At 43.9% G+C, this 17,993-nt stretch overlaps 1 protein-coding gene across 1 annotated transcript in view; it reads left to right on the forward strand.

Annotated features, from left to right (window-relative positions):
* The window catches only part of OTOA (otoancorin), a 43,365-nt gene that overhangs the window by 9,748 nt on the left and 15,624 nt on the right, over positions 1–17,993 (forward strand). Inside the window, exons 5-14 of the mRNA XM_044304504.1 lie at positions 1,039–1,145; positions 1,594–1,733; positions 3,229–3,352; positions 6,262–6,477; positions 7,304–7,471; positions 9,313–9,453; positions 10,787–10,842; positions 11,263–11,380; positions 13,647–13,720; positions 16,133–16,262. Coding sequence (XP_044160439.1) covers positions 1,039–1,145; positions 1,594–1,733; positions 3,229–3,352; positions 6,262–6,477; positions 7,304–7,471; positions 9,313–9,453; positions 10,787–10,842; positions 11,263–11,380; positions 13,647–13,720; positions 16,133–16,262 — 1,274 coding nt within the window. The remainder of the gene's footprint in view (positions 1–1,038; positions 1,146–1,593; positions 1,734–3,228; positions 3,353–6,261; positions 6,478–7,303; positions 7,472–9,312; positions 9,454–10,786; positions 10,843–11,262; positions 11,381–13,646; positions 13,721–16,132; positions 16,263–17,993) is intronic.

Consider the following 17,993-nt stretch of genomic DNA (forward strand, 5'->3'; position numbering starts at 1 on the left):
CACTGTCCCCAATGAGGCTCACAATCTAAGGTCCCTATCAGTGTGGGAGGAAACCAGAGAACACCCCCGCAAACACAGGGAGAACATACAAACTCCATGCAGATGTTGTTCTTGGTTGGATTCAAACCCAGGACCCCAGCGCTGTAAGACACCAGTGCTAACCACCGAGCCACTGTGTTCAGTGTTTGCCCAAAGACATCAGGAGTACACTTGAAATCCAATTTCCAGTGTATGTCATGGAGTTGCATAGGTCTTTGTAAATGTGGATGATACCTAATGCGGGATTTACGCTGCCCAATATTCAGGCTGATTATTTGGAATGAAAGTTCTTGCGAATGCTTGTTTCTGATAATTTGCCTGTCTAAAGGTGCCGCAGATAACGAGTGTACGAGTGACACGTTATTATTGCTGCCTAGTGCCGGCTGTATTATAAAGCTGGCTCCCTCCACTAAATATGCACTACTGCACTGTGGAAAGGGTTAATGCACAACCAGCTAATACTGAGAGACTTTGGGACTTTCCAGTCTGTACACTGAGATGCTAGTAATTGCTCTCTCAGACAGTTGTTTACTTCTAGAACCTGCTTAGACATTCCCATTGACTTGAGGCACAATACAAGTCTATGGCAGCCGTGAACTGCATCATTGTTTCTGTTGGGTTGTGCTTCTCTAGCTTCACCCCTCCCACTAGAAGGTGGTTCTGGATCAGTTATAAACTGTATTAAAGTAATAATCAGCTCCCCCTAGAGGTCTGCAGATAGGGACCAGTGTTTAGCAGGAGAGACTCACTATTTCCAAACTGCACGAGTGACCAGAAGAAGACGCTGAGGCGGAGATACCCTGCCCAACTACTGAGCTGCAGACCCTGGGCAACCAGCCTTTTGGCCAGTATACCAGCCTTCTGAGAGAGAGAGAAACAGAGGGACAACTAACTTAGGCCTTTCCTCAGCATCAAACCTTCTTCTGACCTATTATATAGCATTTAGAAATGTTTCCTTATATCATATGCCATCCATAAATCTATATTACATGTCCACAGAGGCCAATGCTTCAATATCATGGGTGACTGCTGAAAGCCTGTGGATCTTAGGCCGTTTCATGGTACATCTACCACTGGTTGAAATCAGGAAAATCAGTGTCAGTGAAGTAAGTAATTTATATTTATATCATCACTACTATAATTATTATCAAATATCTGATTAGTTTTTGCAAATCAGCTCCTGTTTCACTGCAACAGGAATTTTTACATAAGTGACAACAGGAAGCACAGACATATTGGTAGTCACCTTTCAAATGGAAGGGGTTGTCTGCTTTGGACCATCCCTCTTTTTTTTCAGAAAGGTCCAAAAACGTTACCATAAGGTGCCCCTTAGTGATCAGTTGTAATCTTTACCATAACCATTAGTGAGTTTTTAATTTTCACCACAGCGCCGCCACAGGGGAAATGAAGTATTACACATTTGTCATTGAAATGAATTTGCTGTGTGTAATACATGGATATGTCGGTCCTCCGAAGTGAAATACAATGTAGTTGTGATGGAATTCCTGAATATTCTAACTGGAATTTGAATGTGGATGTTTTCTGTCTCCCCAGATTCGGATTTTTATAAGCTATGACAATGCCACAAAGCAGCTGGATACGGTATATGATATTACACAAGATCTGGCAAAAGCATTCCTGGAGCTAATAAACTCTGCCGGGTTTGATATGAGAAATATATCCACTCTGTATAGGTAAGTATACCCGTCAACAGTCCCATTTTTGGGACCTTTGTTCTGCAAATTGAACTCTAAAAGGGGTGGAATTTATGAAAAATTTGCAAAGAAAGGGTCATTTCCAGTGTTATTTTTGGGTGTTTCAGGCGGACAGGACATGGAGATTATAAATGTCCCACAATTTGGGATACTGGTTAATATGTCAAAATAACATCTCACTGGTCTACTAGTATAACACATGGCAGATGGGGGGCTTTTTGCAATTTGCACCTGTGCTGTGCTTAAAGGGAATGTGTTATCTGAAAATGACCAATAATCACATTTTGATGTTAAATCTTTTATGTAAAATTTTCATGTTAAATTTTGTTTACATTTTTGGTTGAGTTTTGTTTTACTTTTCCATGTAATTATGTCTATTTAGAAAAAATAAAATCATGTCGTTTTCACACTGGCTGCTAGGCCTAATAATATGTCAAGACTTCCTGTTTTGTACAAGTCATTTTTCAGTAGCCATCTCATTATCATCACAAATGGGATTACAATGAAGATATCCCCTCCGTATAGGTAACACCGGATCCACCATTCAGAATATGTGATATCACAGCTTATCTACTCCCTCCTGACCTCTGAACAGGTGACAGAGCATGCCCAGAAAACTCTCCCATAGAAGTCAGTGAGGTCCCGTCCAGGCCATTGTGTCTATAGCTCATGGTGACTGCTCTTAAAGAATAAGAAGTCTTAAAGAGGTTTTCCAAGTGTTTTTTTACTGATGATCTATCCTCTGAATAAGTCACCATTATCTTATTGGTGGGGGTCATCCCTCCGATCAGCTGTTTGAGAAGGCTTCGGCACTCACAGCACTGCCACGGCCTTCTCTCTGCTCACCAAGCAAAGTGCGGTACATTGCATGTGCTTGGTATCACAACCCAGGCCTATTCACTTCTATGGGGCTGAGCTGCGCCTAGTGACCGATGAATGTGACGTCACTGGCCTAGGGAAAGCTGGAGAAGGCCGCGGTGCTACTGCGAGCGGGTGACTGGCGGGATTCCTGAGTGTTGGACCCCCACAAATCAGATACTGATGACCTATCCTCTGGATAAAAAAAAAAAACTCTTGGAAAACCCTTTTAACATATTTTAGGCCTAGTGGCCAGTGTGAATATGGTATGATTTTAGTTTTTTGTTTTTTTTTTAAATAGTGACATGGAAAATAAAAAAAATCACCAAAATATAATACAAAAATAGGTAATTTTCTCAAATAATCAGGGTTTCACATGGTCCATATTTGGTCAGTATTCTGCATTAGTATTTGTAAGCCAAAAAGAGGAGCGGCTCTACCACACAGAAGGTGATCAAGCATTACTTTTTCTCTGTAGTGTGGAAGAGAAAGATTGTGCAGCCTTGTTGTCCGGCAATCGACATGACTATCATTGAACACGGTTGTGGGGTGCAGAGCTTAGCACGGTCTATCTGTATGAACACAGTGGTGACTTTGTCTCCTTTGTGCATTTTAGACTGGGGTTACTCATCTGCTTCTACGATGATATGCAAGATCTTGATCCTGGGATGGCAAAAGCTGTGTTACATCAAATGATTAAGTGCAACCAGCTGAGGGGCTTCCAGGCCGATGTACAAAAGGTGGGCAAATCCAAACAAAAATGGACTCCATGGAGTAGATACTGGATTAGGTTATGTGTCATCTGCACAGTTTGAAGGGATGATAAATGTGTGTGCATTTTATTATCTCTGGTTTAAAGGGGTTCTCTGGGCTTTTAATATTGATGACCTACCCTCAGGATAGGTCATCAATAGCAGATCGTGGGGGTCCGACACCCGGCGCCTCCACTGATCAGGTGCACACAGTGCGCACGTGCCGTCTCCCGTCTCTCTTCCTGTTCGGTGCTACTTTGACATAGACATAGCAGCAAGAAGAGAAAAGGGAGATGGCACCTCATACAGCTGATTGGTGGGGTGGCCAGGTGTCGGACCCCCGCCGATCTGATATTGATCCTGAGGATAGGGCATCAATATAAAAAGACCGGAGAACCCCTTTAACCTGGCCCTTATAGTATACATGTACTCGCGGTCCTTGGAGGGTCATGTGACATTAGAGCCCTGTGCTCTTAGGCGCTGTGTTTCGGAGAGGATGCAACCTCATTTTTGGAGGCAGGGATATGGAGAGTAATAATACTCTAATAATACTTTAATAATAGTGCCATAGTGTGTCTGCAAGATAACACGATGCTAACAGTATCAACAATATTAATACCTTGAAATGTCTACCACCCAAAATTGCATTAAAAAACAGTTTTCTATAAAGGGGGGTATTCTCATAGAAGATGGCCAGTTTGCATAATGGGTGGAACTGAAAATCACTTGCAAGAAAACTGGTCCGGCCAAGTGGGTGGTCTTCTCAAAGACAGGGTCTTTTGGAAAGATTTTACAATTGTGGGGATTCGCTCTGGTAGACAGGGTGTGCGGACGCAGTACAGAGGCAAATTACCAGTTCTTAAATCAAACTTCCATGTTTATTCACACATAAAGCAAAAACGTCACTTTTGAGTCTTGGTGTTAGTTCACACAAAATGGAAAGTCCACATAGCAGAAATCACCTTGTTGGCAGTTCTATCTCCAGCAGTCCACAGCAGGCTTTTAGGGGGCCCGTTTCCCTTACAGACGGGTCTCAGCCCTCCAGCACGGCACAAGCCTCAGATCCCAGCACACACTTCTCCTGAGCTCCACTGTCAGACTGAGGTAATCCTCCTCACCTGGCAGTGCTGAATGGTTTTTAGGCCCAGCAAAACCCTGCCTGGTACATAGGAAGTAGTCACCCACCGAGCACTTTGACTACTCCCAGTAAGAGCCGTTCCGGATCAGCTATACAGCCATACTAAGTATTAAGGTGTCAAACAGCAACTGCTGGTGACACAGAAAAACCGTCTCTTACTCCACCGAGGCCAGGAACCTCGGTGACACGTACCTATCATCTATGATGATTCCTTGTACCATCTTACAGTGCCTACAGTCAAAGTAACAGTAGTAATAGTACCATATAGTGTCTACATAAATGTTTCATAGTTTGACTACAGTCAAAGTAACAATAATACTAATAGTACCATATAGTCTTTACATGGAGAGCTTACATAATTGTACCATAGGGTGCCTACAGCAAAAGTAACAACCATAGTAATGGTACCACTACCATATAGTGTCTACATAATTGTACCATATTGTACCTACAGTCAACGTAACATTACTAATAATACTGTATACAGTTTACATACAATGCCTAGATAATAATACCATAAACAAAACGTAAATCTGGGGCCTCACGCTTTGCATTTTGCATGGCTTGACAGCGATTGACGTGCGAGTACTGGGAAACTGGGTGGAGCAGGGGGCCCATACTAAGTTTTGCTGTGGGGCCCTATGAGATCTGTGTACACTCCTATCTACAAGGGACATATTTCGTGTGTCCCCTCACTGAGTCCTGAAGCTCATGATCTTGTAATTCCGGGTGTTTTTTCCTTATGTTTCCCTCCATGCTTTCCTTGTTTTCCCGCTCATTCACCAGCGACTCTTTTTGTGCCTATAATTTTTCTTTTAGATTTTAGAAAATTCTTTATTACAACGATTTTTAATATTCATTTACACGGTAACAGGCCGCAGAAATTGGAAATCTAGTCTACAGGCAGCTTGTCTTACCTGACTCTCTGAAAAGCCACGGTCAGTTTTACGGTCTGGAGAGGATAAATTGTCCTACGACCCAAGGACATGACTTACTTTCCATTTCCAGTTCACAGCCGTCAGCGTTATAACCCATCTTCCAGAGGTATTTTGCTGCTTGACGGACACAGCGGAACACATCACATGCTGCCTGCGCAGACCTTGGGCACTACATTTGTCCTCATGCCATGCACGTAATACATCAGCATCAAAAAGCCTTCAGAACTGCCTTAGGGAACCACAATATACTTCATTTTCCACAGTAAAAATCTAACCGTTCACTCAGGGAATACAGGTTAATAACAACTGAATTAAATATACAGAAAATATATTATATCGAGGCTACGAGTGAGAACAATGGTGAAGAGAGGGTTTTGGGGGGGAGAGGGATGAAGGCCGGCTTGTTACATATAATTTGTGTTTCAATTTTGCACAATTTTCAAGATCTTATTTGCTGTTAGTAAATTGTACCATTCTTATTTAGAGTAAGAAGCTAGACATTTGTCCATGTGAAGTATTAAAGGGGTTGTCCCATGGACATTTATCTCCTATCCGTAGTGTAAGGACCACCGCTCATTCACTGCCAACAAAAGCACTCTGCTAAGTCCCATAGACTTGCGAATGGATGGAGCGGCAGCGTGCATCCTTGACCTACCGCTTACTTCGTATGGATGGACGGGACTCCCCTACTCGTGATGGGTGGAGATCCCAGAGATCAGAGCCGACCCTCTGCTATCCTGAGGATATGGGATAAATTAAGATCTTAGCACAAGAGGAATAGAAATGGATATAAATACATAAAGTGATATTCTATTTTACAGCTAAAGTCTCAGTTCCTTCAAATAGCTGTCTTAAACCAGACCTTGAATGAAAGCCTGGGCTCTCTCTCAGATGCCGTGGTTGGACTGACCATATCCCAGCTTGAATCCTTATCTCCAGAAGCTGTGCAGAGCGCTATCCTCACACTCCAGCAAGTCTCGGGGTGGACTAAGAGCCAGATTATGGTCCTTACAAGGAAGTTTCTCCACTTTGAGAAGGTGATGTATATGTAGAAAGACATTAAAGTATGGCTGGAAAGGTTCTCCAGTTGACGTTAAAGGGGTATTCCCATCTAGGACATCACCTATCACTAGGAAACGCCATCAATGTCGGATAGGTGCAGATACCACCTCTGAGACCTGCTCCTATCTCCAGAATAGGACCCCTGAAGTGAACAGAGAGCAGCCACACATGCGCTGCCACCCTCCGGTCACCTCTATGGGAGTTCCAAAAATAGCCGAGTGGGAGCTTGGCCATTTCCAGCAGTCCCATGGAGGAGAATCGAAAGATGGCCATGTTTGGGTGATGTGCTCTCCATTCAATGCAAATGGACTTCTGAAAATTTTTGGACTTTTAAAATTTTCTGAACTCCCACAGCACCTCGTGCTCTCCTTCACTTCAGGGGCTCAGTTCTCGAGATAGGAGTAGGTCCCAGAGGCGTGACCCACACCAATCTGAGATTAATGGCATATCACATCAGGATGCCCTTTTAATGTCTGAGGGTGTAGTGTGCATTAATAGAAGACGTAGATGACAAAAGCAAAATAATAAGCCATGCGGAAGCATAAATGTATGAGATTGATAAACTCTGCTAAAGGTGCCTCTGGCCCTGTGTTGGACTGGGGTTCCAAATGTATTTTTTTCTCCTGGACCTTTTTTTCTTTTTGGTTCCAACTATTGTATGTGGGCCTGGACCCATTGGAGGATCGTCGGGTACTCTGGTGAGAGAGTCCAACCCCTTTGGCCATAGTGGATCTAGAAACATTCACTGTATTTTGGGGTCACCATGATAACATTTGGTATATATATGATTTTCCATATTAGGTTCTAACATATTCCAACGTAAGTCAACTGGGAGAACTGGTGTCAGGAGTCAGTGCAGAGTCCTTTTATGAGATGAATTCCCGGGATTTTTTTATGGCTATGAAGAGTGGACTCTCCCAGCATGTAGCATATTTCACCCCAGCACAACAAGAGAGCTTCCTAAGAAAGGTAACCAGAGGTTTGCTTACCATCAGGTCTAATGCACTGGCTTAACCTTGCTATCTTAAAAACATTTTGGAATAATTCTGTATGGATATGGTCTCAGTTCTCAGTCCCTGTTGGAATTTCAACTGGAAAGGTGAATAATGCATGGACCCTGTATTTGTGACACAGAGTACCTATGGGTCCATATTACACACTGTGTACCACCCATGGCACCTCCATGATGGAGAATAGCTCCAAGCACGTGTGACCTCTTCTGCATTTATGTCAGCTGGAGATCAAGCCCCATTCTTAAGATTGGAGTGGGTGGCAGGGCTGTATCGCGCAGGGCAAGAGCTTTTTGGTGTTTAATAACACACTGCTGGGCAGAGGCTTACACCCAGCAGTGTGTTCGGTGACATCACCGGCTCTAATGGGCGGGCTTTAGCACTGGCCAAGCCATTTTACAGGCTAGGGCAGCGCTAAAGTCCGCCCATTAGTGCCTGTGACGTCACCGGGCTCACTGCTGGGTGGAAGCTTCTGCCTAGCAGTCCCTATGGAGAGCCCGGTACGTCACCAGATGCTCCGATGTTCATATCAGAGGGGCTGCCTGGGCGAAATTGTGGATATATCCAGATTCAGCTCTGAACCAGGGCAACCGTTTTAAAGGCTGGGTCTCCACAGGACGTCTGCAATATGGTGACTGCAACCTAGCCCAATGGTCACACAAATTTGCAGGTTACCAAAGGTGTCACTATCAAGTCCCATGACAGGGAATGGAGAAAGACATGCATGAGCTTCCTCTCCTGTCACGGCACAGCCCCATTCTTGTGGTAAAAGCAGGTCCTATTGGACATTTATGGCATATCCTATTGAATGTTCAGATGGGACAACCCCCTCAAAGGACATCTGTCACCCCAATTTTGGACTATTATCTACAGTAATACATGATCAGTACTGAAAATACACCAATTTATACTTTCTTTCTGTCCCTGTTCCCCCGGTGTCAGCACTCAAAGCTGCACTGAAATACACAGTCAGGACTGCTGGGCTGTGCTTACATAATGGAGAGGACTCCTGTGCGCATGCACAGCAGTCCTGACAATGTATTTCAACACAGCTCTGTACACTGACAGTGGGGAAACAAGGGACAGTAGGAAAATATAAAATAGTGATATGGACTCTGTATCTTCAGTACTGATCATGTATTACTGTAGATAATAGGGGTGACAGATTCACTTTAAAGAATTTTTGTGATTTTTTTTATTTTTATTATTTCCATATCACATTTAAAAATAAATATCATGCGTTTTTCACACTGGCCACTGAACCTCGGAATAGGATGATACTTCTGCAAAGATAATTTTTTCAGTAGTCATCTTATTATCATCACAGGATTACAATGACAGGTAACACCTATGATCCACCATTCACAATATATAATGGTTAGAGCTCGCCTCCTCCCCTCCCTGCTCAAGGACCTCTGCACAGACCCCTGCAGCCTAATGTGGTGCAGCTTTTACCACTGTAGTTTATCTGCAGGTCTTGTGCAGACTTTTGATACATGCGGCCATACTATCCAAAACTGACCCCTCAAACTTCCACTAAATTTATTATTGTAACTTTACCAGTAGTTATATCCTGATATAAAGGCAATGGTATCTGTATATTAAGGTCTTCTCATCCAATGCAGACATGACAATGGTTACAGCATAACAGGTAGCGCCCTCACATCATCTAGGATCATGACGCCAGTTAACAGACTCAACCTTGTAAAATAGTCATATTGTTCCCTTCCATTTAGAAGAACACCATAAAATAACACAATCTCACCAGTCGTATCTCCTTACTTTGCTTCTTCTCATTAGCTGATGTCTTCTGGAGAATTTCAGACAGTCCTGTCAGACATGAATGGAGCCTTCTTTAAACACGTGTCTCTCTCACAACTGCTCGCACAAGGGAACGTGGACGTAACAGAACTAAGTGACAAAGAGCTGAGAAGGAGTCAGGTAATTGTAGGTTTAACCCAAATGCCCTGAGGATCCATTCAAGGTGCCAGTAGAATCGGAGGGACAGTGTTGACTGCAGGTGCGTAGATGGAAGCAGGGGAAGCGGCTGCTACAGGGCCCAAACTCAGGAAGGGGCCTGAGAGGGGGACAAATGGATTTATTTTCAGTGCCCAGGGAGCAGTGAGTATGGTGCTCCTAGTCTAGCACTGGTATTACTCTCCGCTCCCTGTTCTTCTCCTCCAGGCGCTTGGCAGTGCACAGCTTCAGGATGGGACGTAGTTTGCATAGTAGCACACTATGGCCTAAAGCTGTGCAATGTCAGGTCACAGTGTAGCACAAAGTGCTGCAGAAACTTTAAAAACGCCCACCGAAATGAGGTGAGTATATTTTTTTTTTTGTCCCGATCTGAGGTTGCAGCCATTATTCTCTTCTTCAGGAGAGTTTACTAATCTAGTTTTTATAAATACATTTCTCAGGAAGGGGTCTGTAGTTTCCTTCAAGAAATTGCCGGAGACAGCAGTCACCCCACAACAGAGAGTAACATGACATTTATTAAAGGGAACCTGTCACCTCGATTTAACCCCCCAAACCACCACTAACCTGTTATCCGTCATAGTGACAAGTTTTCAAGGATAATATTAGAGAGAAAAATAGCTTTGACGGATGCATGCTTATGGCAGCAAGGAGTGATGGGGGTGGAGCCACTCTCTCTAGGAGTCATGCTAGGTGGTGGTCCTCCTTCCTGACTTCATTGACATCTTTCAGAGGACATTTAAGTGGCATTCAGCACCTGTGAAGTGTGCAGTTGAAGGCAAGTCTATCACACACTGCTATCCATCAAAGCTCCTTTTCTGTATCAGGCCTCATTCACACAGCCGTATCCGTTTTGCGGTCCGGAAATTGCTGGTCTATAAAACACGGATACCGGCCATGTGTGTCCTGCATTTTTCTGTTCCACATGTCCCGCCCTATATTAAAAATGCCTATTCTTATTCTCAAAACGGACAAGAATAGAACATGTTTTATCTGTTTTGGGGGACAGTGGAACAGACATACCGCGTTTTAGCGGTCCCATTCAAATGAACGGGTCCGCATCCGATCTGCAAAAAAATGCGGATTGGATGCAGACCAAAAACACGGTTGTGTGCATGAGGCTTAATAGAAAAAAGCTTATTACATCTGTCGCTATAACTGATAACAGGTTAGTGGTGGTTTGCGGCAGTGGCGGGCGGTGTGAAGTATCATAATGGGAGCGGTGAGAGTATGACTTCACTTATATTTTCAGGGATGTCTTCTGTAATTAACCATGTACTTTATATATTTTCTATTTCAGGCCCTTCTTTTGTTTGACCTACTGTCTCCAAATGTACCACTGGTGAATCTGCTTAGGTAAAGTGTGATAATCCTCTAGGAACATTCAGTATTTTTATTATGAAGTGGTGTTTTGCGTAGTGTTGTTATCATAGGCCATCATATGTAGTGGTGTGATATTCGTGATGCTCCCTGATTTCTGGGTGTCCACTCTTATGGGAATGAGATCAGCCATATTGGATTTTCATGACGGATCAAACCCACCTCACAGGACGATCAGTTGTTGAAATGTAGGACATCTCACCTATGGTATACGCAGGATTTTAGGAGCAGGTGGCGGTAACCTACACACAGGGCACCGCGTGCCCACTGCCACCTACATGCATGTAAATTCACCAACCTGAATGAAGCCCACCTCCTGCTGCCTTACATTTCCTCCATATTGTTTGGGGCCCCCCAGACTCTTCACAGCCTGTTTTTACCCCTTATATTTTCTAGTACAGGACAACTGGTGAAAGGAATGACCTGCGAATACGTAGACAAGATGAGCAAGCCGTCCTTCCTGAACCACTACAAGCTCATAGAGAGGAACCTACCCTTACTTTCTCCACATCAGGTAGTAAGCCAGGAAGGTCTCTATCTAAAGACTGAAAGCAGAGATCTTGAAAACTGTAATGAATAGATGTAGAAAGTATACAGGAACATTATAGAAATTATACAATGAATAACCATTTGCTAAGGCAACAACCCACAGGGTAGGTGAGGAGTAGGATAGTCATTATTGTGGCAATCTTCATCCTAGCTCTCCCTGGGCTATACACAGTGAACGGAAGGCGCACCCTTTCTTCCCTTGGGGCACACCCTGGGGTTGGGGTTCCTGCTTGGTGGTAGTTGGGGTGCCCTTGATGGTGAACAATTTGGCTGGGTGCAGAGGCAGAGGCAGATGGATGGTGGAGTCAATAATCAGGCCTGTTGGTTGCAATAAATAAAGTCTTTATTAAATCGATGATGGGAGTAGTAGTACATGTAGCAGTAAAAGGCACAGTTCCAAAGTATATGACAGTATAGTATAACTGTGTATAGGCAGCAACAATGATGGTAATAGTAGTACTTCTTGAATGTCCTTCTAAGGACACTTTATAGTCTTTCCAACTAACCACAGGCGTGCTATTCTGTTCTTTATAACCCTTTCTGCAATTTCCGGGCTGAGGGGTGCACAATTTAGATCTGGATGGCCAGTCTATCTCAAAGTATAGTGGGTGCCAAAGGCAATATGATCTTTCCACAGCAGCAAAGACTCAATGCCATAAACTAGCGAATACTTTGCTGCCGGAGTCCTGCACGGCGTGGATGGTTCTGGACCTTCTATAGACGTCTGGTCTCTTCCTCTCAGGGGTTCTCTGTTAGAAGAGTAGGTTCTTTGGCAGACAAAGGTTCTCTGGACTTGGCTTGTTCTGCAGGAACTCTCACTCACACACATTCTTCCTGTAGCTCTGCTCAGGCCAGATTCCACATTAACTAGCCAGGGGGCGGACTCAGTCCATCACCCTAATAACCTAAACAGTCTTCCAATATTAACCATATATTGCCCATACATTGCTATTAGGAATACACAGTGCATATGGAAGTTAGAGCTTTAACAATGAAATCACAACATTTAAATTGATGACATCAAATTAACCCGCTTACCAGTAATTAACCCCTTGCAGTGTTCCTCTGGGGCACTGCACTTATAATATCTGTATTACAGAGAGTAAGGTTCTGTTAATTTGCATTTGCAATGTACACCGGATGTATCTTCGGGAGGATTTCCCAATGTACACCTCCAATGGATGCGTCTGATGTATGCCATTGTATAGTCATAGGAGTTGTCCATCATTTTTTTTTCAAAATTTCTTCCCTCCAGCGCCAGTACCTGTGAAGAAATCAATACAGATCTGCTGCCCACCACTCCATACTGGCTCTGTGGCTCCCTGGCGATCTGCAGGAACAATGGAGCAGTCAGGTAGCAGGAAAGTACAGATCTCTTCACAGGTACCACTGGTGGGGGTGGATTTAAGAAAAAAAAATCCTGAAAGCCCCTTTAATTAAATAATACCCTGTTTTGATGGCTTCGTTCAGGGCTCCATTGCAAATTCAACAAAAAAAAGCAGACCAAAATTTTTTTGCACGCAGAACTTTTTAAAGAGGCGCCCCCAAACGGAAACAAAATTGACCACATTATAGTCGATAGAGTCTGTTTGGCCGAATCCAGCATTTTCGCTATTTTAGTTCTTCTGCTCCTCTAATGGAGGGACTTACTAGCGCTGGTGTGAACACAGCTTAACCTATGTGTATATAGAACCCAGCTTATCACTGAGGTATATGGAGGCCAGGATGGAGGCATGTATGCCACCGCCAACAAATTTAGCATCAGAATAAGGAAGGTGCGGACAGAGAATGCTGGTTGATATCGGTTGTGTGTGACGACTTGTATCATGAACTGTTATACTAATATTATATATATTGTTATACTTAGGCCTCATGCACACAGCCGTTGTTTTGGTCCGCATCCGAGCCGCCATTTTGGCGGCACGGATGCGGACCCATTCACTTCAATGGGGCCGCAAAAGATGCGGACAGCACTCCGTGTGCTGTCCGCATCTGTTGCTCCGTTCCGTGGCCCCGCTAAAAAAATATAACATGTTCTATTATTGTCCGCGCTTTACGGACAAGAATAGGCATTTATATTGAAGGCTGTCCGTGCCGTTCAGCAAATTGCGGAACGCGCACGGATGCCATCCGTGTTTTGCGGATCCGCGATTTGGGGACCGCAAAACACACCATGGTCGTGTGCATGAGGCCTTATATTGCATGTTTTTTTATTCATTTTACATGTTAAGATCCATTGCTTGGCATGGAAATATTGGAGAGTTTCCCGTGCAACCATCCCTCCGTTCCTGCTGGCCGTGCTTCCGTAAGTTAACAACTTCAAAGGATTTTGGGGGGGGGGGGGGGTGAATCTGTAATGTATACTGTAGCTTATCTAAATGAGGGGAGAGGAAGCATCGGTTAGTTCTTCCCAAGGCAAGGACCGTCCTGCTTTGATCATTATTGCCATGATGAGAAATGAATGATATCATATCACCTGGGTCATTCAGTCCCCCCCCCCCCGCAGCGATGCCACAAGTACAAGTGGAGAATATCAGACGATGGGGCTTCTTGTCTACTCAGGATGATGGATTTCACAAGACCACGTTTTCTGCTAAAAAATAACTACATATAATAACATTATATTACAGTCAACAGCTAAAATGATGAGCAGATAGCAAAAAAAGATAATAAATACCAAAAAATCCAAAATGTATCAATGATAGAAATAATTTGAATTATATTTATTTCATAGTTACTTGTCCTCCTTCATGCACTACTGTCTCCAGTCTAGTGGTGGCAAATAGCTGTTCATCCTGCTCTTTCGGGGTCATGAATAGAATTTCAGAACCTAATGGAGGACAGACACATTTTGCACTTTGATGCAGTTTTGCATGCAGATTGAGTATCTACTCCTGAGTTGGCTAAAATGGCACCTCATGGAAAAAAAACTAGGGGGAGCTGACATAATGGGATGCTGGGTTCCTAGCGGCACAGGCACTTCGTTCTACTGATTGCGGGGGTCACAGCGGTACAGTCCTCTATATTGCCCCAATATCTTCGATGGGCGAACCCCTTTTAAAGGGCTACTGTCACTCCCCAACCCCCAATTTTCAGTTTTTGACTTATTATATTTGCTAATGTAAGCAGATTCCATATATGCCCCTCTTACCTCGGGCTGTGCAGTAATTACAGTAAAAAACATACTTTTATGATATGTAACTTTCTACACTACAAGCAAGTTGGGCGGACTTGCTGGTAGTTGCCCCATCCTCTGTTTGAAAAAACGTCCCCTCCTCCACTTGATTGACAGGGCCAGCGAGCGCTCTCCTCCTCTCGCTGGCCCTGCCTGCAGCCTCAAATCCCGTGCCTGCGCCGATGACGTCAGCCCTACACTCGGAAGAGAAGACTTCTCTTCCGGGTGTAGGGCTGACGTCATCGGCGCAGGCGCACTGAGGAAGGAGCGGCCAAGCGAGCGTCCTTCTCTCAGAGCGCCTGTGCCGAATGACGACTGGTACGGCGCAGGCGCGGGATTTGAGGCTGCAGGCGGGGCCAGCGAGAGGAGGAGAGCGCCCGCTGGCCCTGTCAATCAAGTGGAGGAGGGGGCGTTTTTTCAAACAGAGGATGCGGCAGCTACCAGCAAGTAACCAGCAAGTAACGGCCCAACTTGCTGGTAGTGAAGAAATTTACATATCATAAAAGTACGTTTTTTACTGTAATTACTGCACTGCCCGAGGTAAGAGGGGCATATATGGAATCTGCTTACATTAGCAATAAAATACGTCAAAAACTGAAAATTGGGGGGTGAAAGAAGCCCTTTAACTCTGGACTATTGGAAAAAAAATTACATTCATGTAGAGCTAGACCTTATTAAAGGGGTAATTTTGGTATCCAACCCCATCTGTATGGGACTGCTGTAGATAGTTGAGTACAACCCTTTCCAACAGGTCCCACAGAGATGAGTGGAGCTTCAGTGCACATGGGTAAACCTACTCCTCCATTCATTTCAGGGGGCTCTGTGGAGTATGGGGTCCCCTTGTTAGGACCCCCACCAATCTAATAGGTATCCACTATCCACAACTTGAAATTACTGGAATGCCCCTATATACAGTAGATGTTGTCCTGATAATTCATAAAAATCTGATTTTATGAAATTTGACTCCTGGAAAAAAAGTCTAGAAGTCTGCCCGACCATCAGTGTGTCCAACGGCACCATGACTTTTCATTTAAATAAATGGTATTTATTGAAAACCTCCAAATGATTTAAGCACTTCAATGATAATCACTTTGCCTGGGATCAATGGGGGTCTCTGCATTAGGAGGCATGACTGGTGAAAAGTTGGTTATGTTTTGAAACCCCTTACAACTGTTAAATAAAAGCATTCTTCCCCACTAGCGGAAAATCACTGCATATGGTTAATAGCATCTGTATAAATCCCTAAGTAGTGAGCTCCCCCTAGTGGTGGCTGCAGACAATCAGAATTGTGATATTACTCAAATAGGGCGCTTACCTTTTAAAAAATAATTGCACCAATTTAGATAAAATATAACTATATCACAGGTACATTTGCCAGCTCTAACCCACATCCATTAACCCAGGCAAAAGGAATTATATATATAATTTCTTTTTTCCTTCTCTCTCCCTTGCATCCTAGGTGCATCATAGCAGCACGTTTGTCACACTGCCTACGTGGATTGATTTACTTTGCTAACTGTTAATCACCCTTTTCCCTTTTAGGACAGAATATTTTGCTTCTCACCTTCTCTGCAAACAGATGTTAATTGGTCTAAGGAAGATGGATCTTAACTATTTGCTGTTACAAGCAAGCAAGAAGGATTTTGTAATTAGCAAAGTGAATCAGTGCCTGGTAAGAGTTTCTGCACTGCAGTTTCACAGTCCAATACGTGAATACTTTTTGGATAGACGTCTCAGAGAACAGTCTGGATTTATTTCAGATTTAGAGAAGGAAAATAAGAAAAATAGATATTTTTCATTAGCCTCAGATCAGACCTCCATCAGCCTCAGATCAGACCCCCATCAGCCTCAGATCAGAGCCCCATCAGCCTTAGATCAGACCCCCATCAGCATCAGATCAGACCCCCATCAGCCTCAGATCAGAGCCCCATCAGCCTCAGATCAGACCCCCATCAGCATCAGATCAGAGCCCCATCAGCATCAGATCAGAGCCACATCAGCCTCAGATCAGAGCCCCATCAGCCTTAGATTATACCTGCATCAGCCTCAGATTGGACCCCATCATCCTGAGATCAGACCCCATCAGCCTCAGATCAGACCCCCATCAGCCTCAGATCAGACCCCCATCAGCCTTAGATCAGACCTGTATCAGCTTAAGATTGGACCCCATCATCCTCAGATCAGACCCCATCAGCCTCGTACCGGACCCCATTAGTTTCAGATCAGACCCCATCAGACCTCAGATAAGACTTTAAATAAATAAATAAATTAATAAATAAAAAACCTTACCTCGCTTGCTCCGAATGTCCCTGCCCCTCTGTAGATTCTGCACTCACGGCCCCCTGGTCTTCTTCCTTCCTGCACTGTCAATAGTACGCACCTATGTGCACTACATCCTGACGCTGTACGCAGTCAGGACATTGTGCAGAGCGGGACCTGGAAAACCAGGGAAAGTGAATACAGCCAACGCAGTGCTTCCCTCCCTGCGCCTCCCACATGCTGATGACCGCTTTCATAATGGAAGTGGTCATTAACATTCAGACTATAAGACGCACTGACATTTTCCCTCATTTTTGGGCTAAAACTGTGCGTCTTATAGTCAGAAAATAATATATATATATTTATATATATATACCATATATACAGTCAGGTCCAAAAATATTGGGACATCGCCACAATTCTAAAATTTTTGGCTCTATACACCACCACAATGGATTTGAAATTAAACGAACAAGATGTGTTTTACCTGCAGACTGTCAGCTTTAATTTGAGGGCATTTACATCCAAATCAGGTGAACAGTGAAGGAGGTGAACAGTGAAGGAACTACAACAGTTTGCATATGTGCCTCCCACTTGTTAAGGAACCAAAAGTAATGGGACAGAATAATAATCATAAATCAAACCTTCACTTTTTAATACTTGGTTGCAAATCCTTTGCAGTCAATTACAGCCTGAAGTCTGGAACGCATAGACATCACCAGACGCTGGGTTTCATCCCTGGTGATGCTCTGCCAGGCCTCTACTACAACTGTCTTCAGTTTCTGTTTGTTCTTGGGGCATTTTCCCTTCAGTTTTGTCTTCAGCAAGTAAAATGCCTGCTCAATCGGATTCAGGTCAGGTGATTGACTTGGCCATTGCATAACATTCCACTTCTTTCCCTTAAAAAACTCTTTGGTTGCTTTTGCAGTATGCTTTGGGTCATTCTCCATCTGCACTGTGAAGCGCCGTCCAATGAGTCCTGAAGCATTTGGCTGAATATGAGCAGATAATATTGCCCGAAACACTTCAGAATTCATCCTGCTGCTTTTATCAGCAGTCACATCATCAATAAATACAAGAGAACCAGTTCCATTGGCAGCCATACATGCCCACGCCATGACACTACCACCACCATGCTCACTGA

This window comes from Bufo gargarizans, chromosome 8 (assembly GCF_014858855.1).
Source record: "Bufo gargarizans isolate SCDJY-AF-19 chromosome 8, ASM1485885v1, whole genome shotgun sequence".
Taxonomy (NCBI): Eukaryota; Metazoa; Chordata; class Amphibia; order Anura; family Bufonidae; genus Bufo; species Bufo gargarizans.